This window comes from Sorex fumeus, unplaced genomic scaffold, assembly GCF_029834395.1.
Source record: "Sorex fumeus unplaced genomic scaffold, SorFum_2.1 ptg000047l, whole genome shotgun sequence".
Lineage (NCBI taxonomy): Eukaryota > Metazoa > Chordata > Mammalia > Eulipotyphla > Soricidae > Sorex > Sorex fumeus.
Genome location: NW_026606104.1, coordinates 1,601,756 through 1,625,071, shown reverse-complemented (window position 1 = coordinate 1,625,071; position 23,316 = coordinate 1,601,756). Strand labels below are relative to the sequence as shown.

The following is a 23,316-nucleotide window of genomic DNA, read 5'->3' as shown; positions in this document are numbered from 1 at the left end:
CAGCAGTCTCAGGCCGTTTCCCCACTCCACGGAGGTCGATGGCAATGGTCAGGCGAAGGAAAGAGACGAGGGCCAGGCTGGTTGGTCTTAGCAGTAGTTTATTACATGGAAGAGATGTATGTCATGGAGGCCCCAGGATCTCTCAAGCATGTGCGTCTTTGTTCTCTCAGCTTCTGTCCTTAGCCCCATCTTCCTAGGTTCTCTGGCACACATGGACCCCCAGAGAGCCCTGAAATCTCCCTTATATAGATCATAGTACCTCTAAAGGACACAGTATAGTGATGTCATCAAAAGGAGTTACAGAAAGAACATTGAGGCCGCAAACCATACATTGTTTCTTTACATCCGCAGGCCAGTAATCCTGGCCTCACATTTTATAAGCTACAAACACTTGGATTTTCATCCCAAAGACCAGTCTGCTAGAGCTTGGAATCTACATCCCAAAGATTAGGCCTGGCTAGCACCTGAGATCTGCATATCTAAGACCACCTAGGTTTCCGTGAGAAAAGGGAAACTGCCTCAATATACTGAAATCATTTACTGAAGGCAGTTTGAAGGGGAAAAAGTTCAGTCTCATCCAAGCTAGTCAGGACACACAGGAAAACTGCTTCTAGGACAGATTCTGATTTAATAGATCAACCCACCCTAGAACAGATTTCCCTCGGTGTGTTTCTCCTCGCCTTGTCCGACCAACATATAAGCATACATAATATAAATCATTTTGTATGGACACAGTAAGAAATACCTTAAGCTTATAGAATTGCTCTCCTAGGGCCATCTCAATCTCAGACTGCAGTGCTCAGGCCAGATATCTTTCCTATTCTTAGCAGCAGGGTCCTAGTCTCGTCATTACTTTTGGATCATGACAGCATTTGCCTATGATCAAACTCTTAACTTATAGTTAAGAATCATGGCACCAGAGTGTACATTTCCCACTACCAATATTGGATGGAGTTTTCAAAGATTTATTTCTCTTCCAAATCATTGCTTCCATATGGAAATTCAACTGATTTTGTATATTGATTTTGTATTCTTTCACTTTACTGAATAGTTTTACTGCTCCTAGGAGGTTTTTTATTGTGTGTGTGGAGTTTTTAGGGTTTTCTGTATCTAATATACAAACAGCAAATAGTGAAGTTTTCTTCTTTTCTAATTTGGATCCCTTTAAAAACTCTTTTAAAACTATGTGTTTCCAAGGATTTCCAAGACTGTGTTGAGTAATAGTGGTGAAAGTGGACATCCTTGCCTGTTTTCCTCTTAGAAGGAAAGACTAGGTTTTTTACCACTGAGTATGATAGAGCTGTGGGGTTGTGACATATCCTTTAACAAATTGAGAGGAATTCCTTCTACCTTATTTTGTTGAGATTTTTTTATTTTTAAATTATCAGTGGGTATTGGATTTATTTATTTTTTGAAGGGTTTTTTGTTTAATACATCTGGAAAGAATGCATATACAAAGAATTGAGACATGAGAAAGCATTGGTCCAACACTAATGATTCTACAAGAATTAGGATTGGGGAAAGTGGGAAAAATTATCCAAACATTTTTAAAAACTGGAATTTTTGCAACAAAAATGAGCTGATAAAATCCCTATCAACAATTATTATAGTCTTTATAAGTCTCTGTTCCTGATTTTTTTTTTTGTTTTGTATTTTTAATTAAACTAGAGCCTCAGTTGGCTGCTCTAGGGTTCTCAGATGCACAAAAGAAATAAAGAGATGCCCCTGGCTGGTCCCCATGTTGTTAAATGTTCTCTCCACCCCACCACATCCCTAGCTTCTTAATGAAGCAGGTCTCTATCCTCCTAACTAGGAAGAGGATGCAAATCATTGAAATGTGTCCTCTAGCACCACCCCCCATATTTTCTCTACATACCAGGTCTTCAGCTATTTCTAGGAATACCATATCAGATACTATTACATATCTTGTCTATGCTAAGCATATAAGACAATGACTGACAAGGGGAAAATGCTTTTTAATTATGTACTCAACCCATTCAGTATATTTCAAAAGGTGCAATACTTTTCATTTATTAGAGAACTTAGAAATTAACTTCAGGGAGAAAAACTTTTTTTAAAAAATGGGCAAAAAAATGGGCTCAGATCTCTGCCTAACTCCATGTACAAAAGTAAGATCTAAGTGGATTAAAGACCTCAACATCAGACCGGAATCTATAAGGTACATTGAGGAAAAAGTTGGCAAAACCCTCCATGAAGCTAATGGTGTCTTCAAAGATGTCACACCGCTGGCCAAGCAAGTGAAAACAGAGATAGACAAATGGGACTATCTTAAACTAAGAAGCTTCTGCACCTCCAAAGAAACAGTGACCAAAATACAAAGACAGCCTACAGAATGGGAAAGGATATTCACCAAGTACACATCCGACAAGGGGTTGATATCAAGGATATACAAGGTACTGGTTAAACTCCACAAGAAGAAATCACCCAACCCCATCAAAAATGGGGAGATGAAATGAATAGAAACTTTCACGAAGAAGAAATCCGAATGGCTAAAAGGCACATGAGAAAATGCTCCACACCATTAATCATCAGGGAGATGCAGATCAAAACCACAATGAGATATCACTTCACACCACAGAGACTGGCCCATATCCACAAGAACAAAAGCAACCAGTGCTGGCACGGATGTGGTGAGAAAGGGACACTCCTTCACTGTTGGTGGGAATGCCGACTGGTTCAGCCCTTTTGGAAAACAGTATGGACGATTCTCAAAAAATTAGAAACTGAGCTCCCATTTGATCCAGCAATACCATTCCTGGGAATATATCCCAGAGAGGCAAAAAAGTATAGTCGAAGTGACATCTGCAATTGTCTGTTTATTGCAGCACTGTTTACAATAGCCAGAATCTGGAAAAAACCTGAGTGCCTGAGAACAGGTGACTGGTTAAAGAAACTTTGATACATTTACACAATGGAGTACTGTGTAGCTGTTAGAAAAGATGAAGTCATGAAATTTACATACAAGTGGTACTACATGGAAAGTATCATGTTAAGTGAAATGACTCAGAAAGAAAGGGATAGACATAGAAAGATTGCATTCATCTGGGGAACATAAAGTAACAAAATAGGAGACTAACACCCAAGAATGGCCGAGATTAGTACCAGGAATTTTACTCCATGGCTTGGAGGCCAACCACACATACTAGGGGGAAAGGGAGCTCAGATAAAGAAGGGAACACCAAATAAAGGTGTTGGGAGGATCCTCCCAGGATGGGAGAAGCATGCGGAAAGTAGACTATAGACTAAACATGATTGTCAACCATTGCCTATTTTGCAAACCACAACACCCAATAAGAGAGAGAACAAAATGGAATGCCCTGCCACAGAGGCAGGGTGGGATGGGGGGGATAGGGGGTGGGAGGGATACTGGGATCCGTGGTGGTGGGAAATGGGCACCGGTGGAGGGATGGGTATTTGATCATTGTATAATTGCAACCCAAGCACAAAAATGTGTAAGTCTGCAACTGTACCTCATGATGTCTCACTATTAAAAATTTTTAATAAAAAAATTAAATGGGAAACATATTTCCTTGAAAGTCAGTCACATATATAGTGCATCCTAGAAAAGAGGAGGGACAAATCAGGTTCCACTTTCATTAGTTTCATCAAATACTGAACCTACTCAGGGGTGGAGAGAAAAGACAACTTTCAAAAAGGAGTATGTTCACTGCAGGAGACATCTGCTATACTCCTTCCTAAAAGCACCAGGTGGGGAGCGTGTCCTCTAAACCAGACATAGGAAGTGGAATGTGGAATCCATCCATCCTCCTCTCCTTAAGGGCTATCCAATAGCTAATGAATGAAGAAAATACAAACAAAAATACTAAATAAAAACAGACCCCCACACACACTCACCTACACACAAAAAAGGAGGGGAAAAAACTCAATTACTAGATGCCCCAGATTACTCTCCAGAGTGGAGCCCCGCAGCAGCTTTAACAATCCGAATTAGTCTGTTACAGAGTCGTCACAAGCATGCCTTGCTTTAAAAAATAACAAAACAAACAAAAAAATTTAAAACAACAAAACTGAAACTAGTACTGATCACTTCTCTGACAAATACATAATTACTCAAAATTAACTAGTATCTGGAGGAGGAGGGCCATTCCTATGAGCCTGTTTTACAGGAGTGCATATTGGTAGGAGCAAGGCATTTGTCATTACTGCAAAAAAAAATTTTAATTTTTAATCTTTAGTTTGATTTAAACATTGCTTTTAGTATGATGCCAACACCAGCTGTGCAGAAAGGACTCTGGACAGATGTTCATAGCAGCACACGCCTGCAGCTCTTCTTCGGTTTTGGAGGCTCCAGGGCAGCCAATATTACTTCATCAAATATATTCTTTAGGCCTTTCTGTGTGAGTGCAGAGCACTCCACATATTTGACAGCCTTCAGGTCATGAGCCAGCTTTTCAACAGTCTCTGGAGTGATAGGCTTCTGTTTGTTCTTGGCAAGTTTTTCGATAGTAGAGGGGTCATCTCTGAGATCAATTTGGGTCCCAACAAGTAAGAAAGGAGTCTTTGGACAGTGGTGAGTTATCTCAGGCATCCACTTTTCTTTCACATTTTCAAATGAGGATGGAGATACCACTGAAAAGCAGACTAAAAATACATCTGTCTGTGGGTAACTCAGTGGTCGTAATCTGTCATAATCCTCTTGTTCTGCAGTATCAAAAAGTCCAAGAGTACATGGCTCTCCACCAATCATAATAGTAACTTCATAGTTGTCAAAAACCGTTGGTACGTACTCAGATGGAAATTTGTTTGTTGTATAGGATATCAGGAGACATGTTTTACCAACGGCACCATCGCCCACAACAACACACTTAATTGTCTGCATTGCTGAAACAGTTTTGTATTCAACTTTACTTCAAATTCAATAATGACCTCAGCTCCTCCCCCGGGGCCTTGGCAGCACTTTGCGGGGTCTCCTCAACTCAGGTGTTGGATTTAGAATAATACTTTCTCTGCATCTGTAGATAGTATATTATGATTTCTATCTTTCCTTATTTTAATGTAGTGTATCACATTAACTGACTTGCATATATTGAACCATTCTGAGGAGAAATCCTACTTGATTATGGTGTATGATCCTTTTAATATATTACTGAACTCAATTACTAAAGTTTTTGTAGAGGATCTTTTCATGTATGTTCAACAGTGGTTTTAATCTATAAATTTTGTTTTGAGTGATGTCTTTGTCTATTTTTGGTATCGGGTAACATGGCCTCATAAGAACTTCTGTTTCTTTGACTTTCTGATAAAATCTTTGGTCTTCTTTGAAGGTTTGGAAGAATTTGAAGTGAATTCATGTGGGCCCAGGTTTACAACTGACGTTTGTAGTTACTGTTTCGATTTCCATGTTAGTAATTCGTCTGATCAGGTCTTGAACTTCCCCCTAATTCAATTTAGGAGATTATAGAATTCCAAAACTATTCATTTCTCATGGGTTTTCTAATTTGTGGCTTAATGTTTTGTAGTATACTTGTACAAGTTTTTGGATTTCTTTGATAACTCTTGTTACTTCTCCCTTTGATTTCTGATATGATTTATTAGAGTTTTCTTTTCCTGAGGGGAAATCCACATCAGTGGTGCTCTGGGAACCATATGGGATGCTGGGGATTGAGCCTGGGTCAGCTGCATGCAAGCCAAATGCTCTACTCTCTGTACTATCAATCCCCCATAAGTTTAGCAAAAAAAAAAAAAAATTAATGCTCTTATTTATCCTTTAGATAAACCAACACTTGGTTTCATTGCTCATTTATATATTTATTTCTACATCAATTTTCATGTAAGGTTTACTTTTTTCCCCCTTCTGCTTATTTTCAGTTCCTTTATCTGTTCTTTCTCTAATGATATTAGCTTATCTATTGGGGCCTTGTTTTGTTTCCTGATAAATGTTTTCTTTGCTATAAACTTCCCTCAGAACAGTTCTTCTGCGTTTCTTACTATGTTCTCTTAACTTGTGGCTTCATTCCAATTTCTCTCCAGGAATCTTACAATTTCTTCTTAAATTTTCTCCTTGACTTGTTAGTTGTTCAGTAGTATGTTGTTTCGTTTTCAAGTCTGCATTTCCCCCAGCATTCTATTTGTGGTTAATTTCTACCTTCAACATATTGTGGTCTAAGAAAATACTTAATATGATTTGGGCTGGAGCGATGGCACAGCAGGTAGGGTGTTTGCCTTGCAACTGGCCAACATGACCAACCCGAGTTCAATTCCTCCCCGCTTCTCCGAGAGCCTGGCAAGCTACCGAGAGTATCTCGCCCGCACAGCAAAGCCTGGCAAGCTACCCGTGACGTCTTCGATATATATTCGATGTGCCAAACACAGTAACAATTGTCACAACGGAGATGTTACTGGGCCCGCTTGAGCAAATTGATGAACAACGGGAGAACAGTGACAGGTTTTCTGTTATGTCGATTTAATGGATTTATATGATTTTATGTTGCTTTTCTTCTCATTGCAGAAAGATCTCTCTTGAACAATGTCTTGTGCTCTGGAGAAGAATGTGTTTTAGACTTTGTGGGGAGGTGAAAAGTTCTATGCACATCTATAAAACCTACATCTTCCACTACTTTTAAGCCAATGTTTCCTTTTTGAATTTTTGTCTAGTTGATCTAACCAGTATTGAAAGGGGAAGTATTAAAATCTCTTAAAACTATTGTTTTGCTGTTGGTATCTTTCCTTGGATCTATTAGTAGTCGTTTTATGTATTTTGATGGATCTTTATTTCACATATGTTTTGATGGATCTTTATTTACATATTTACACAATGAGTGTTGCAATACTTGCTGTTTACATCCCTTGATCATTATATAATATCCAATAAACTTTTCAAAGTCTGTGTTGTCGGGGCTGGAGCGATAGCACAGCGGCTAGGGCATTTTCCTTGCATGCAGCCAATCTGAGTTTGATTCCCAGCATCGCATTTGGTCCCCTGAGCACTGCCAGGAGTAATTCCTGAGTGCATGAGCCAGGAGTAAACCAAAGACTGTGTTGTCTGACATAAGCATGGTTATCCTGGCCTTTTTTAGGCAACTATATACCTGTAAGATTGTTTTACAAACAGGATATACATGATAGCCTTTTAGTATCTGTATTGCAAACCATAAGGAGAGAGAGAGAGAGAGAGAGAGAGAGAGAGAGAGAGGAAAAGTACCTACCATAGAAACTAGAAACAGAAGATGGGAGCAGGAGGGAAATTGGGGACCATTGGTGGTGAGAAATGTGCACTGGTGAGGGGATGGGTTTTGGAACATTGTATGACTGAAACCCAACCATGAACAACTTTGTAACTGTATCTCACTGTTATTCAATTAAAAAATAAAATAAATAAAAATTAGGCACTGTCTGTAGCACTGTCCTCTTGTTGTTTATCTATTTGCTCTAGCAGGCACCAGTAACATCTTCATTGTGAGACTTGTTACTGTTTTTGACATATCAAATACACCGCAGGGAGCTTGCCAGGCTCTGCTGTGCTGGGGCGGGATTCTCTCCATAGCATACCGGTCTCTCCAAGAGGGATGGAAGAATCGAACCCTTTTCGGCCACGTGCAAGGCAAACACCCTGCCTGCTGTGCTATCGCTCCAGTCCCAAAAATTAGGCTTTAGTCCTAAAGTTTAAAAATATTGTTTCCAGCCTTATACTTTGAACCTGTATTTATAATAAACATTAGGTGTGTTTCTTGTTAGTTAGAAGCTGTTTGGGTACCATTTTCTGATAGATCCCAAACCTCCTTGCCTTTGATTGGTTTAGGTTATTGACACATGAGCATATTGAAATTAAGAAATTTGTTGCCACCTTTTTGTATGGATTATGAGTGTCTCTGAAGTTTGCTGGTTTGGCCATCTTTCATTTTCTTTCCTCTATCCTTAGTTATGTGCCTTTATGCAGCTGTCAAGTTATTAATGCTTCCTCTTGGTTGAATCCTCTAAAGGTGCTTGCTTGAGATTACCACATAGTTTACCTCTGAATTTATATACCGTATCCACTCACATTCAAAACAAGTGAGTCTCAAGGACATTATACAAGCCACCACTATTCCTCTCCTTCTCCCTCTTTTTTATATTTTCAGTATCTTATCACTCCCAAGTAGATTTTCTCTGCCTTTTATTTATTTACTTTTTCTTTTTTGGGGCTGGAGCGATAGCACAGCGGGTAGGGCGTTCGCCTTACAAGCGGCCAACATGGCCGCCCCGAGTTCGATTCCTCCGCCCCTCTCGGAGAGCCCGGCAAGCTACCGAGAGTATTCGATATGCCAGACACAGTAACAACAAAGTCTCCAATGGAGACGTTACTGGGCCCGCTCGAGCAAATCGACGATCAACGGGAGGGCCTTTACTTTACTTCTTTTTTGGTCACACCCAGCAATGCTTAGGGGTTACTCCTGGCTCATGCACTCAGAAATTACTCCTGGCGGTACTTGGGTGACCATATGGGATAAAGGGATCAAACTCGGGTTAGCCGTGTGCAAAGCAAACGCCCTACCCGCTGTGCTATTGCTCCAGCCCCTTTCTTTGCCTTTTAAAGGAGACCAATTAGTACAAAGCTAGTTTAATGGTCAGAAACTTCTTTTAACTTATTTTTGTTCATAAAGATTTTTGCTACTCCTTCAAATTATGATAACATAGTTGAAAAGAATTTTTGCTTAAATGTTTATTTCATCTACTTTATCTCTTATCAACCTTTTTCTTAGGCCTAAGAAAGTTTCATTTGATACATCTGCTGTGAGCTTTCTGGGGTTTCCTTTATATGTAAGTTTCTTTGTTGATCTTGCTTTTCTTAGAATTTTATCTCTATTTTAGATTTTTTGTCATTTTAATTTACAATGTACCTTGAATCTCTTTTATTTGTATTTATTTATTTATTTGAAACAGACTTTGTTGGATCTGTGTCTATGACTCTGTACTCAGATTAGGAATTATTTCGCAGCTATGAATTCTTTCACCCCTAGTTATTTCCCAGTTCCCTCTCTTCCTGGGACTTCTATAATTCTGGAGTTATTCCTTTTCAAGTTATCCTATAGGCCTCTACTGTTATTGTCATGTATTTTAAATCATTTAAACATTTTCTCTTTAATAATAGTTTCAATTATCTTATCCTTCAGCACACTGATTCATTCCTTGACTTCTGTCATTCTGCTACTGCCTCCATCCAACGATCATCTTATGACACACAAAGAACAAAAAAGTCAATACTAATAGGCATACATGATGTAAATAAAGTACAATATCTACAGAAACCATTAGATGATTTATTCGGTGGTCAAAGAGGAGTGCCAAAATCTACTACTCTTGTGTTATTGTGATATCTTTCCACAGGCCTATTAGCAGTCAATACATAAATTTTGATGGTCTCAAAGTAGGTGCATATATGTTTATGAGTTTAATGTTTTCTTGCTGTATAGATCCCTCATTTATGTAACTTAAATAATGACCATCCCTGTCCCTAATAATCTTACTAAATTTGAAGACTTTACTGACTGATGTAAGTATGCACATCCCAGCCTTTTTCAAGCAATTGTTTACTGTATGATTGTCTTCCAGTTACAAAATTTGAAATTGTTTTTACTATTACTATTTAGGTGTGTATCTTGTAGGCAGCAGAAAGTTGGGTTCAGTTTTCTGATCCATCACACCATTCTGTGCCTCTTGGTGAATTCAGGTCATTGGTGTTAAGTGAGACTATTGAGATGAAAGGAATTTACTGCCACCTTTTGGTAGAAATTTTGAGTGTTTGTAAAATTTGTCCTGCCATTTAAATAAGGCCAATTAATGCTTCTTGCAAAGCTGGTTACAGCGCTGTTAACTTCTTAAACTTTTTTTTTGTCCCTGAAGCTTTGTGTCATTTCTTCAAATCTGAATGACAACTTAGCTGGACAGAGTAGTCTTGTTGAGATGTTTATTTCACTCAGCCTATTTGCTATATCTCACCATTCCTTTCTGTCCTACAGAGTTTCATTTCTGAGATCTTCTGTGACTCATGGGATATTCTTTTTCTTAAAGTCCCTTCTTTGATATTTTGCTCTTAGGATTCTATTTGTCTTTTGCTTTGCTATTCTAATTACACTGCTTCTTGAACTTTTACTACGTGGGTATATTTTACCTGGAACTCTGGGTTTCCTGAACCTGGGTGCATGACTCAGTCCTCTACTTTGAGAAATTTTCAGTTATAATTTCGTTAATTGATAATTATTTGTTTATCTTGCCTTCCTTGAACACTCCTATGCTTCTAATATGGATCCTCCTAAGCTCAACCCCTAATTTCTGATATATTCTTCATTTATTTTCAGATCCTCATCTACCCTCATCTATTTTCAACCCACCCCTATTTTTTTGTTCTTATTGATGGTTTCTTGTCTTCAAGCCCACATGTTTCCATTCCTTAGCCTTTTACCCTCCACAGTTGCTGCTTCCAATGAGGGGTATATTTTTGGTCTTTTGCTCTTTTGGGCCACACCAGGTGATGCCCAAGGATTAATTCTGGCTCTGTGCCCAGGAATTAATCCTGGTGGTGCTTGGGTGACTATATGGAATGTGGAGATGGAGCCTGGGTTGGCTGCATGCAAGGAAAGCACCCTACTCGCTGTAGTACTGCTCCAGGTCCTTTTCAATGAGTTTTTCATTTCACCTAGTGGGCTCTTCAGTTCTATTACTTTGAACTATAGTTTTCTCATGTACTCTCTCATATGTTCTCTTAGTTTACTGAAGGTCTGTACTATCATTTCTTTTCTTTTAAATCATTTTAATTAACTTTTTATCATTATATTTTTTGTGAAGCAAATTAGTTTTTATTGAAATTTATTTATTAAGTCATTATAAGATTCACAGTTACAAAGTTGGGTTTCAGTCATACAATGTTCATACAATACACCCATCCCTCCATCTGTGTACATTTTCCACCATCGATGACTCCCATTCCCTACTCCCAGCCTGCCTCTAAGGCAGGAACCTCTCTCTCTCTCTCTCTCTCTCTCTCTCTCTCTCTCTCTCTCTCTCTCTTCTTTTGTGCTTGATGGTTTCCCATACAGATACTGAGAGGTTATCATGTTTCATAACCTACTTTCAACACTCAGTTCTTATCCAGAGTCATCATTTCCAACTATCATTGTCATAGTTGTCATTTACGAATTTACCTTCTCTATTCCAACTGCCTTCTCCCCCAGCACCTGAGGCAGGCTTCCAACCGTGGACCAATCCTCCTGGCTCATGTTTCTACTGTCCTTGGGTATTTGTACTATCATTTCTTCCAGCTTGTTAAACACTCTTACCCCGCTTATGCTGAAGCTATTGTCTGAGAGGTTATAGAGCTGGTGGGTGCTGGGTCCTTCTGGGTTATCGTCTTCACTGTTTCATTTTGGTGGGATCCTGCATTTCTTTATTATGGCTACTGCATGACAAGGACTGTAGATGAGGGTCTGTTTTTGTGCAGGTCTGGGTAGCACTCTAAGGCATACATTTGCCCGTTCCACCCAGAGCTTTTGCTACTGTGTTGATGTCGAGATAAACTGCAGTATGACTCTGTGCGGGCTCCTTTTTAGTAAAGTTCCCAGTGACTCATCCTGGCCCTTTTGCTTGACTTCTTGGATCTGGGCCTCTGATCCTCCTGTAGCACAATTGAGGTTCCTGACTCAGCTCTTTACATAATTAGGTAAATGCCAGTTCTAGAATGAGATTTAGGGGGAGGTATTATCCCTTGTCTTTGGCGCCATCTAGTGCCAGGCACCTTGGCCTGAAGTACCTGTAGAATTAGACTTGTGAGCCTGTGACTGCAAAAACTGTCCGCATTTATTGGATTCTGGTCCCTGGACCAATTTACCAGCTGAGCCTTTTGTGGATAGAGAAAGGCCCCAGGGGCGCCTTTGCAACACACAGTTTCCTCTGCACTCACTAGGTCATGGTAGTCAGCCTCTGCCAGCAGTGATATAGTTGCACCACCCTTTGGGGGTGTGGGGAGGAAGGGAAGGGGCCCACAACCGTTGTGCTCAAGTCTACACTCAGGAATGACTCCTGGCCATAATGACTCCTTATGGTGCCCGGGAACCGTAAGGGATACCACGGATCAAACCTGCGCTGGCTGCGTGCAAGGCAACAAGGCAAACAACCTTCCTTTTGCTTTTCCACCCTCAGGCACGGAAGCACAGATTAATTAGCTTACAAAGTTCTTCTTGTGCAAGAACGCCTTTCTTCCCTCCCTCCTCCCTCCCTCCCTCTCTTCACTTCCCCTTCTGCCCCAAGATCTAGTAGACTACTACCTTATTTTTTCTATTGCAGACCTCTACTTTGATCATTTCCATTTTTGTTGTACTTTCCACCCAGTGCAAGTCACAAAGCACCTATCTCTACCACAATGACCCTGGCCTTCCTGTGTCTTAAGTGCATTTTAAAATTATTTTTAAAGAAATTTACAATTCAGTGGGCTGGAGCAATAGTAGGATAATACAGCGGGTAGGGTGTTTGCCTTGCATGTGCTGACCCGGGTTCAATCCCCCGCATCCCATATGGTCCCCTTAGAATCGCCAGGAGTAACCCCTGTGCATCACCAGATATGACCCAAAAAGCAAATAAATAAATAAATAAAATTTAAAAATAAAAAGAGAAATTTACAATTTATTTCTGTTTAATTCAATTTTATTGTTTTTACCCAGAGCATTGTTTGCCCCTGGTGGACACCACCAAGCATCACAGTCAATCCCTGGTCACTGTGACAGCAAAGGGAAAGGAAGGGGGAATTGGGAATTATTTTTTAGATTTTCAGTTTTTCTGAATCTACTGATTCTGCTTCTAGTTCTATCAATTTATCAAAAAGGAATATTAATGTCACTAATTATGACAGTAATTAGATATATCAATACTTATAATTCTATTTTCCAAATGAAAAATTATGTTTCCTATTATTAATAATAATTTTGTTGTTGTTTCTGGGCCACACCCAGAAGTGCTCAGGGCTCATTCTTGCTCTGTGCTCCAGGATCGCTCTTGGCAGGACTCTGGGAACCATATGCACTGCTGGGGACCGAATTCAGATTAGCTGCAAGTAAGGCAAGTGTCATCCCTGATTTTGGCACATGGAAGTCTTTATTGATCTCCAACTTCTTCATATGCCATTTAAACACTAAACTGATTGGTGTTTCACTATCATGATCACGAACATTCTGTTGTTCATCGATTGCTTGAGCAGGCACCTGTAACGTCTCCTCCATCCTAGCCCTGAGATTCTAAAAAGTGCCACATTCAAGGCTCTTTCTGGGTTAGGAGAATGAAACCCATCATTGTTACTGGTATTTGGCATATTGGGTACGCCACGGGGAGTTTGCCAGACTCTGCTGTGTGGGCAGGTTATATTCAGTAGCCTGCCAGGTTGTCCAAAGCAAGAATGAGATAATAAGATGTCACGCGGCTGCATTTGCTTCCGGGAGCTGGGTTTTATAGTCTCTGGGTCTTGGTCGTTGATGGAATTGCACGGCGCCAGGGGGCAGCTGGTGGGTGTGACCCCCGCCTACTGGAAGATGGAGAATCTGGGTGGAGGATGCTCAGTCCCAATCCGAGCAGGCTTGGAGATCTCAGCCCTGGGACCTGCATGCCTTTGTTCCTCTGCCGGTACCTCCGTGTGTGTGGAGACTGATCTTAGCATTGTTGTGGCTGGTTCCAGAGGCCTTCGGCTGTCGGGGCTCTGCTCGGGGCAGGGAGGGAAACTCATCCCGCCCCCCTCCAAGGGGCCCCAGCGAGGACAGCCAGGCACGGGCAGGAGACTCTGATGTTTAAAAGAAAATAATGGGCCTCAAATGAAGACCCTTGTGCTAATTCCACCAAGATGTAATACCTAACCTAACTGTATCTTAAACCTTGTCTAGGATTATAGTCCTAACTGGTCAGCTTGGAATTTCCAAGCCTGTACCAATGAGGTAACATTTTCTGTTCCCTACAGAAAGAATACCTATATCTGAAATAAATTTATCTTCAATTATCACATAGATTTTTGATAGCATAATAGATAAGTAGTGTAGGTGCTGGAGCGATAATATAGTGGGTAGGGCATTTGCCTTGCACGCAACCGACCCGGGTTCGATTACCAGCATTCCATATGGTCCCCTAAGCACTGCCAGGAGTAATTCCTGAGTTCAAAGCCCCTGTGCATCGCTGGGTGTAACCCAAAAAGAAAAAAAAAGAGTGTATTTGATAGATGAACAAATAAATCTATTTAAACTCCCTGGAATCTTAAGTTTATGATCCTTTAGTGAATTGGCATTGAAGTAAAGGTAGAAGCAAGTTTGAAATAATGTCTTACATAGTGTGTACCATATATTTTCTACATTAATATATTCTTACACAATATATATTACAAAGGCATAGATGTCTAGACCTACCTAAGAGCCAGTCTAATGTACAAAAAGATTTCAAGATGTGCAGTAAAATTATTGGATTTGGAATTCAAGGTTGGCAAGATGGTGTGAACTTGAACAGAACATGCAATCTAACTAAAAAAAATAGAGCTAATAAAGTACACCTCATGTGTTCGCTGAAGATCTCACAGCCATAAATCTCACGGCAGATGAAAGTCACTGTGGCTGCCTTAGGCTCTCAACCTGAGAGTCCCTGACTGGGCGCCCACTGCAAGCGGATGAGCAGAACAATCGCTCCTCCCCTGCTGGTAAGTAGGTTCACCAAACCATTTTCTATGCCGTTTGGAACCTCTCCAACTCAAAGATGTGAGGTTTTTCTTCCTACTCTAGCAAAAACTTGTTTTCTTGTATTTTATTGCTGTATAGGTGGCCTTGTAGGTTATCATATCCTTCTGCCTGTCATGGTCTTATTGAGATCCTTCATAAGGATGTACTCCTCTTCTGTCCTTATAAAGCAACTCAACAAGACCTTTTTTTTCCACAAGAGGGTAGACCATCTGAATCCCTAATGATGATTAGCCCAGAGGGTTACACTGACTTTGAAATTAGACAAATGAGTTGGTAATCTCTGTTCTGTGCCTTGCCAACTAGTTGGGGCTCATATTGTCACTTACTGAGAGATACTTAATTATCAAGTGGTTTCTGAAACCACTTGAGCTTTTAGGGAACCACCTTTTGGTGGTTATATTATGTATTATATTAGGAGAAATAAAATGCATAGCCAAGACCAACAGAAAATTTCTTATTACTAAAACAATTGTCACTGTAAAAAATAAAAGAAGAATTTTCCACAGCAGCCATCTTCTAGGTTTGGATAAAGATTAGGTTCAGATAGATTAATTTAGCTAATTGCACCATTTGTTTTTATTATTTTGTTTGTTTGTTTTGGAGACACTCCTGGCAATGCTCAGGACCTGGCTTGGATTTTAACAAGATCTCTCTGGATTCTATGCTGAGAATAAACTCAAGATTGGGGTTTGGGGGCTGGAGTAATAGCACAGCGGGTAGGGCGTTTGCCTTGCACGTGGCCGCCCAGGTTCGATTTCCAGCATCCCTTATGGTCCCCCAAGCACCGCCAGGAGTAATTCTTAAGTGCAAAGCCAGGAATAACAATAACCCCTGAGCATTGCTGGGTGTGACCCAAAAAGCAAAAAACAAAAATTGGGGTTTGTTGGAGAGACAGCAGAACCAAGGAGACCAAGGAGAGACTGTTGTAAGATTTCAGGTGCATAGAGCTGGAGCGATAGTACAGCAGGTAAGGTGCTTATCTTGTATGCTACCAACTGGGTTTGAATCCTAGCATCCCAGATGGCCGTCTGAACCGAACCTATCCAGGGATACCTGAGTACAGAGACAGGAATAAGCCCTGAGCACAGCCAAGTGTGACCTAATACCATTCCCCCTCACTCCCCCAATAGATTTTAGGTGGCAGATACTTAAACCAGAGAGGTAGTGGGAAGGTGCTGAGAAGTAGCTGAATTCTGAATGTTTTGAAGAAGGGAAGAGCCAGCAGATGAGGGTAATAGCAATGGGTCTGAAGATTTTGATTTGAGCAATTAGAAGCATATATCCTGAGAATGCAAAAAAAGGACAGTAGAAATTACATCTGTATCTATATGTTCATTGCAGCACTGTTCACAATAGCCAAAATCTGGAAACAAACCAAGTGCCCTAGAACAGATCACTGGGTAAAGAAACTTTGGTACATCTACACATGGAATATTATGTAGCTATTAGGAGAGATGAAGTCATGAACTTTGCTTATAAGTGGATAGACATGGAGAGTATCATGCTAAGTGAAATGAGTCAGAAAGAGAGGGACAGACATAGAAGGACTGCACTCATTTGTGGAGTATATAATAACATAACATGAGGCTGACACCCAAGGAAAGTAGATACAAGGGCCAGGAGGATTGCCCCATAGCTGGAAGTTAGCCTCATGAGCAGAGGGGAGAAAGCAGATGGAATTGAGAAGGGATCACTAAGAAAATCAGTCGGGATAAGCGATGTGTGCCGAAAGTAGATAATGGACCAAACATGATGACCGCACAGTGTCTGTATTGCAAACCATAATGCCCAAAAGTAGAGAGAGAGAGAGTATGGGGAATATTGTCTGACATGGAGGCAGGGGGAGGATGGGGAAGGGGGGTATACTGGGGAGATTGGTGGTGGGGAATGTGCACTGGTGGAGGGATGGGTGTTTGATCATTGTGTGATTGAAACCCAAACATGAAAGCTTATAACTTTCTCACGGTGATTCAATAAAATTTTAGAAGAAGAAGAAGAAGAAGAAGAAGAAGAAGAAGAAGAAGAAGAAGAAGAAGAAGAGGAGGAGGAGGAGGAGGAGGAGGAGGAGGAGGAGGAGGAGGAAGAGGAGGAAGGAGGAGAAGGAGGAGGAGGAGGAGAAGGAGGAGGAGGAGGAGGAGGAGGAGGAGGAGGAGGAGGAGGAGGAGGAAGCATGGCACTGCCATTTACATTGGGAAGGGCTTCTGGAGGAGCAGTTTCAGGAAAGATCAGAGGTTACTTCAAACATGGTACACTCCAGATGCCTACTAAACCCAAGGCGAGATAAACACATAGAATTAAAACCTGGTCTTAACATTATTTTGTCCATCGATATAAACTAAGACAGTAAAGGCTATGATAACAAGACGGGTCCCAAGGATGTTGATGGAGGAAAGGGACAGAGGAAATTGGACCTTCACAGAGAGGGTGGTCACTTTACAAGACGGATGTGTAGTGGGAGGGGGAGAGGGTTGTACACCCGCAGGCACATTTTCTAGGTCACAGAAAGTTGAAGGACAGCCCCCTTCTCTTCTTCCAAAAGCAGGAAGGTTATGAAGGAACCCGGGGAAAGAATGGAGGGCAAGGGAACAGGAACAGCCCAAGAGCAAGCAGGAGACCTGTACTCACAGGTGCTGGGATGAGGTGGGGCCCCTCTCTGATCCCTAAGTCTGGGGATAGGCTGTCGTGCCATCGCACATCCTAATATATCTAACTCAGTTTTGTGCCCAGAAGTTCCAGAATATCAACACCCAACCCATCCCTGCAGCAAGTGTTCCGGCAGGTTTGAATCCCAGCTATGTTTCCCTTCCTGCACCTGCACTAGCTGCGCGTCAGCCGCCTCACCTGGCAAGTCTGGGCAGATGCCCTAGAAGATGTTCCAGGTCTTCACCCATCAGCGCCCGCCCAGTCCTCCATCAGGCTGCACGCCAGCTTGCCTACGCCATCTAGCGGCCAAATCACCTAGTCGCGACCCAGCAGGACTGGATTTCCATTTCTCTCTGCCTTGCTTCAATCACCTAGAAAGCACCTAAACAGAAACCGAAGTTAGAGCCCAAACTCCAACCGAAGGACCACAGAGCATCTGGGAAGTGCTCACTCGGCCCCATTTGAAAAAGGGAAGGTTTCATAATATCTAAAAGATGATTTAGACTATTAGGGGACTAAAAGAGAAGATACTGAGGACCTTCATTCTCCATCCCACAAATATTCAGTGGTCTCCGTGAGTGCGGGTGTGTTTGATACCATCGCAGGAGCCAGGGATACCTGGCGGAGGCACCTGCTCTCAGAAAGCAACGAATAAGGAAGACAGATAGGGAATAACCACAAAATTAAAGATCCACTTCCAAATCATGGAAAAGCGGCAAGTTTTGGTATGATATACGGTGTCTGGGGGTGGTGTGGTGATAGGGAGAATCCTTCTCTGAATCATAACACTGGAAATCAAAATGATTCATAGAAAACAAGCAGATAAGAGTCAGGAGGGAATACCCCAGGACTGGAAAGCTCAGGTCCACAGCCCAGAGCCAGTAGGTCCCTGACAGTGGAGCTTGTTCTGGCCACTCAGTTACCTGCCGAGTGCCCTCCTTCCTTCGTTTCATTCATGCCCATCCCTAGTGAAAACCTCCCTAAGAAATGGCAGCAGGGGCTGCATTTTGCTTACCTGGTGAGAGGGCATGTAGATATTTCACACTTTAGTACTTGCAGTAGTAAAAATTGTTCTTTAGCTTTTCCTTTTTCTGGGAATCCAGAAATTCAAGAAAATTTATTACGTAAATTTTATAGAATAAAAAATAAACTGAGAGAGGGTCAAAAATTTTTGGTCTCATTGGATGTAGAATCTAAAACAAAATCCCCTGTGATTTTACTTTATTTTAGTTGTTTTTATTTGGGGGCCACACCCAGTGGTGCTCGGGGCTTACTCCTGGCTCTGTGCTCAGGGATCACTCCTGTAGGGCCCAGGGGACCAAATAGGGTGCCAGGTCAAGCATGTGCAAGGCAAGTTCCTTATCCACTGTTCTCTCTCTCTCTCTCTCTCTCTCTCTCTCTCTCTCTCTCTCTCTCTCTCATTCCCAATCCTGTGATTTTAAGCAGCAATGTGCTGTCAGTGGTCTCAAACACCAGAAGCTTATAGCTCATAGGCTCTGCCCATCCCCCACAAGCTATACTTCAACCACAAAATTCTTTGTTCATGTCACATTGGCTAACTTTACAAATACAACAATATTTTCTATGAGCCTGGTTTAGTAGAAGATAAGTGTTAACTTAAAGGACTGAAGGGCAGTGATTACAAAACTAGAAGATGCAAACTTGGAATGTGGCCCTTATCATGTGTTTGTTAGGACTGAGAGGGGGCCAGGGAGATGGCACAGTGATCAAGGTCTGTGTCTTATATGTGATTGACCCAGATTCCATCCTCATCACTGCATGTATTCCCCAGGTCTCTCCTAGGAGTAATCCCTGAGCACTGGGCCAGGAGCAGCCCTGAACATGTTCAAGTGTGGCCAAAAACAAACAAACAAAAGAGCATGAGAATAACAGTCACTTGCCTTATACTAAAAAAATAAAATAAAATAAAAATTTCCGATTTTGGATTCATAAATATATTTGTGTCAAATGAAATAATGACTGAAGATGTTCAATAACAAAAACTGGACTGAGAGTAATGAGCAGTGGTGTTCACACACACACACACACACACACACATTCAATCACTGCTTCCTGCAACAGTGAGAAAAATGTAGGGGTCTGATGATAAAAATATCTATGATGAAACAAATAGATGAGCCTTTCGGCTAACAGATTACTGGCATTTGAGAGGTTCTTTTAAAAAATCCCCATGGCATTGAAAGCTTGACACAAGTTGGGGGGAGAGGGCAATTAAGATAAAGAAGGGGGGCCACTATCACAATATTAGTTGGAAATGATCACTCTGGATAAGAACTGAATGCTGAAAGCAGGGAAAGGGATATACATAATAACCTTTCAGTACCTGTAAACCATAACACCCAAAAGGAGAGGGATAGAGATATAGATAGAGAGAGAATATAAGAGAGAAAGAATATGAGAGAGAGTGTGAGAGAGAGAGTGAGAAAGAACCCTCTGGCACAGAGACAGACTGAGGGTGGAGGGTTGAAGGAGGGAAACTGGGGACGTTGGTGGTGGGAAGCTACACTGGTAAAGGGATGGTGTTGAAAATTGTATGATTGAAACCCAATCATGAACAATTTTGTAGCTGTGTCTAAGTGGCTTAATTTTTTTTAAAAAAAAAACCATGTCAAAGTTGGTTCAGAAAAGAGAAATTTGGGTTCTTGAGCAGTTTCCTGATTACTCATGGTGTAAGTGGGGTAACAGTGCCCTTCTCACAGGTTTCTGCAGAGATCCAGCGAGGCAAGGCTGCAGGCATGCCTGTTCTCTTTGCCTAATGCTTGAAGAAGTTTGGGGAATGATAATGAAGGACTTGAATAAAAATCCTGAGGGTGAAGAAGTGAGTGATGGATCATTAGGATGACATAATAATCAAGCTTCAAAAAGATCTTAACAGATACGAACTCTGGGGAAACACTACTAATATGATGCTACTGAATTTAGACAAACAGGTTCTGCATTTGGGTAGAAAACTAGCTTGGTGAGGGAGGGCATGATGGGGTGAGAAGTAGGTGAACAGCAATGGGTAGAAAGACCCACAGGGCCAATAGACTGACAGTGTGGACTGCGTCATTCTTAGTTGACCTCTCCACCACACCATTTAGATATGGGTTTACTTGTATCATCCTGTAGCACTGTAGCTCTGTGCTTGATTTGCTCGAGTGGGCACAGTAATGTCTCCATTGTGAGACTTGTTGTTACTGTTTTTGGCATATCGAATATGCCATGGGTAGCTTGCCAGGCTCTGCCATGTGGGCAGGATACTCTTGGTAGCTTGCCGGGCTCTCTGAGAGGGATGGAGGAATCAAACCCGGGTCGGCGGCAAGCAAGGCAAACGCCCTACCTCCTGTGCTATCACTCCAGCCTAGTCCTATCAGTTGAAGAAGAACATTGCAATGAAGGGAAGAAACTACTACAGTGAATTAAATTTTTTTTGTCTACTTCTAGCTTAGCACAGACATGTTAGAGCCATCTGACTTGTTGACTGAGATGTTGACACTCTCAGAGCACGGGGAGAGGTCAAAGGGGCTAGAATACATTCTGCACATAGGAGACCCATGTTCTATCCCCAGATGATCAACCTCGTGGTCTTCTGAGCACTACAAGAGCCATCCCTGAGCACTTCTCTGGGAGTAGGCCCCGAGGGATTAGACTTGTGCCCTCCAAACCCTAAAATTATAAAAGAATTATAAAAGAAAGAAATAGTCTCAAAGTCAAGCTTCAGTTTCCTCGTCTGTTAACTATACCTGCTCTCTAGTGCTATCCTGGTGAATAAATAAAATTACATATACCATGAAACTGTCAGAGTCTGCAGAGAAGATTCTGTAAAGGGTCATGTCCACCCTCTCAATTTTCCACCTAATGGGTATACACTCAAGGTCTACTGTGATCAGGTTTCATCCCAGGTCCCTTTCCTCCTGGTCAGTCCACTTCCTCCGCCACCACCACCACATGATGAGCCAGAGGGGTTCAGTGGGGACACACCAGATATTTGCACTTGTTCCAAGTAAGTGGACTGCCAGTGTATGTTCCCCAGGCCATGAAATTTACACATTTGACATGATTGCAGAGCATTATCTAAGTACCAGGAGTAGGAGTCAAAATGAATGGGGTTAACATAGCCCCATGTCCCACTCTGTCTTATGTAACTTATAGCGGAATAGAAAACTCTAAAAAAAAATAAGTATATACACGTAAATGGAGAGAAACACATTCATTATCCATGATGATAAGAGTGCCAAAGAAAAATAAGATAGAAGAAACTTGAAAGAAGTGTATTTAAAATAAAAATAGAAGTCTGCATCCTGAGCAGAATGAGAACAAGGCCTTGTGCATTATACAGAGAGGAGTAAGAAGCCCTCTGACTCTCTCCCACACGGCTGTTGTTTTCCTCTGGGGTAGGAGAGGGCACTCTGACTCCCTGAGAGGGTAAACCCAACTCCCTACTATCTTTTATTACAGCCCACTGCAGGGAAAATCCCCAAGAAGTCCCTGCTGACTGCCCCTCCCAGACTCCCTCAGTTAATAACATTTCTGCTCCCTGTCAGATCCAGTCCCACTGGTTAGGTCCTACCCTAGGCCCTGCCTACAGAACCTGTTGGGCCAGAGACATACCTGTCTGGCATGACTCTAAATTTCTGGAAAATAAGCACCTACCCCAGAACTGCCCCTCACCAGCTCTCTGCCTCTCTTCCCACCCCTGTCTCCTGGTGTTCTGGGGAGCAGAGTAGGGATTGTGAGGGATGAAGTCAGAGAGGTGCTTGTCTCTGCCTGACCACCCACCCTCCCCCTTACATACAAACACACACACACACACACACACACACACACACACATGCACACACACACTTTTCCTTTTTCTCTCATTCACATTACCATGAATGAGAATTACCATATTCTATATGCTGGAGAAAGGAGAGAGCAGAAAAGTAAGGGCAGAGGCAAGGAGAGACTAAGAAAAGGAAGGGCAGAGGGACAAAAGGAGTTGCTGAAGGGAAGGACAAGAGTGGGAGAGAAAAAAATGAAAAAGAAAGAGGTGAGAAGGAGATAGATGCTGGAGAAAGAGACAGAAGTGTGCAAGGGAAAAATCCCAAGGAGAGAAGAATCAGGGAGAAGGAAGATCTTTGAGAGCTGTGAGGGCCAGCGGGATCTTAGCTCACCAAGGTTTTCCCCAGGGTGTAGGGAGCAAGGTAGGGTGTGGGGGGCGTTGATATTGAAGAATATCTCCCCCAGTTCGCCACTGATGTGAAGGTTCACAGAAGATGGGACCAATGCATATTCTAGAATTAAGATAGAATTAACCTGGGAGAAATCTGGCAAGAATGGCTGAGTTTTCTACAGCCTGATGACTTGAGTATTTTTCATCCTGTAGGGACCCAGACTTTCTAACAGAGCTTACCCCACCCTGCCTTTCCATCTTTCCATTCCATAGATATGTAGGACACCACCATCTCCCCCATCTCTCCTCTCTCTCTCTCTCTCTCTCTCTCTCTCACACACACACACACACACACACACACGCAATGTGCAGAAACCAGGTAAATGTAGAAATGTAGGCACAGCCTGAGGAGTCCAGGTGGGTAGTGAAAACTCCAGAGGACATTGGGGAGAGGCACAAGTTGAGTGTATGAGCACTTTAGTGGGAGATATTCCTCCTTTCAGGCTGGAAAAGTAGGAGGAGCTCACCTTGACTAGTCTGAAAAGCCTAGTGGAGTTGAGAAAGATAAGACGGGTTGGGACAAGGTGGATAAAGGTCCCATGATGAGGTGTCTGGAAGTGAACCTGTAAAGTGCTCACCCAGGCTTGCGTGCTGACAAACGAATAAGTTGTAATGAGCCTGGGTTATTGCTCGATTCAGAGAGTCCAGGAGGATTGGGACATGGAACTCTAGAGAAAAAGCAACTAGACAAAGAACCAGGGTTGATCTTAAAACTCAGACTCAGAGACAAGGGGACAGAAG

General features: G+C 41.9%; 1 protein-coding gene across 1 annotated transcript; it reads right to left on the bottom strand.

Moving 5' to 3' along the window:
* Positions 1–3,524: 3,524 nt before the first annotated feature.
* LOC130031678 (cell division control protein 42 homolog) lies at positions 3,525–4,953 on the bottom strand. Its single transcript, XM_056123110.1, has one exon. It carries the CDS (start codon positions 4,859–4,861, stop codon positions 4,286–4,288), a length of 576 nt encoding a protein of 191 aa, XP_055979085.1. The 5' UTR covers positions 4,862–4,953; the 3' UTR covers positions 3,525–4,285.
* Positions 4,954–23,316: the final 18,363 nt, after the last annotated feature.

What these genes read in the sequence shown, in the direction of transcription:
- LOC130031678 (XM_056123110.1), bottom strand. Translation starts at nt 4,861, where the DNA reads ATGCAGACAATTAAGTGTGTTGTTGTGGGCGATGGTGCCGTTGGTAAA.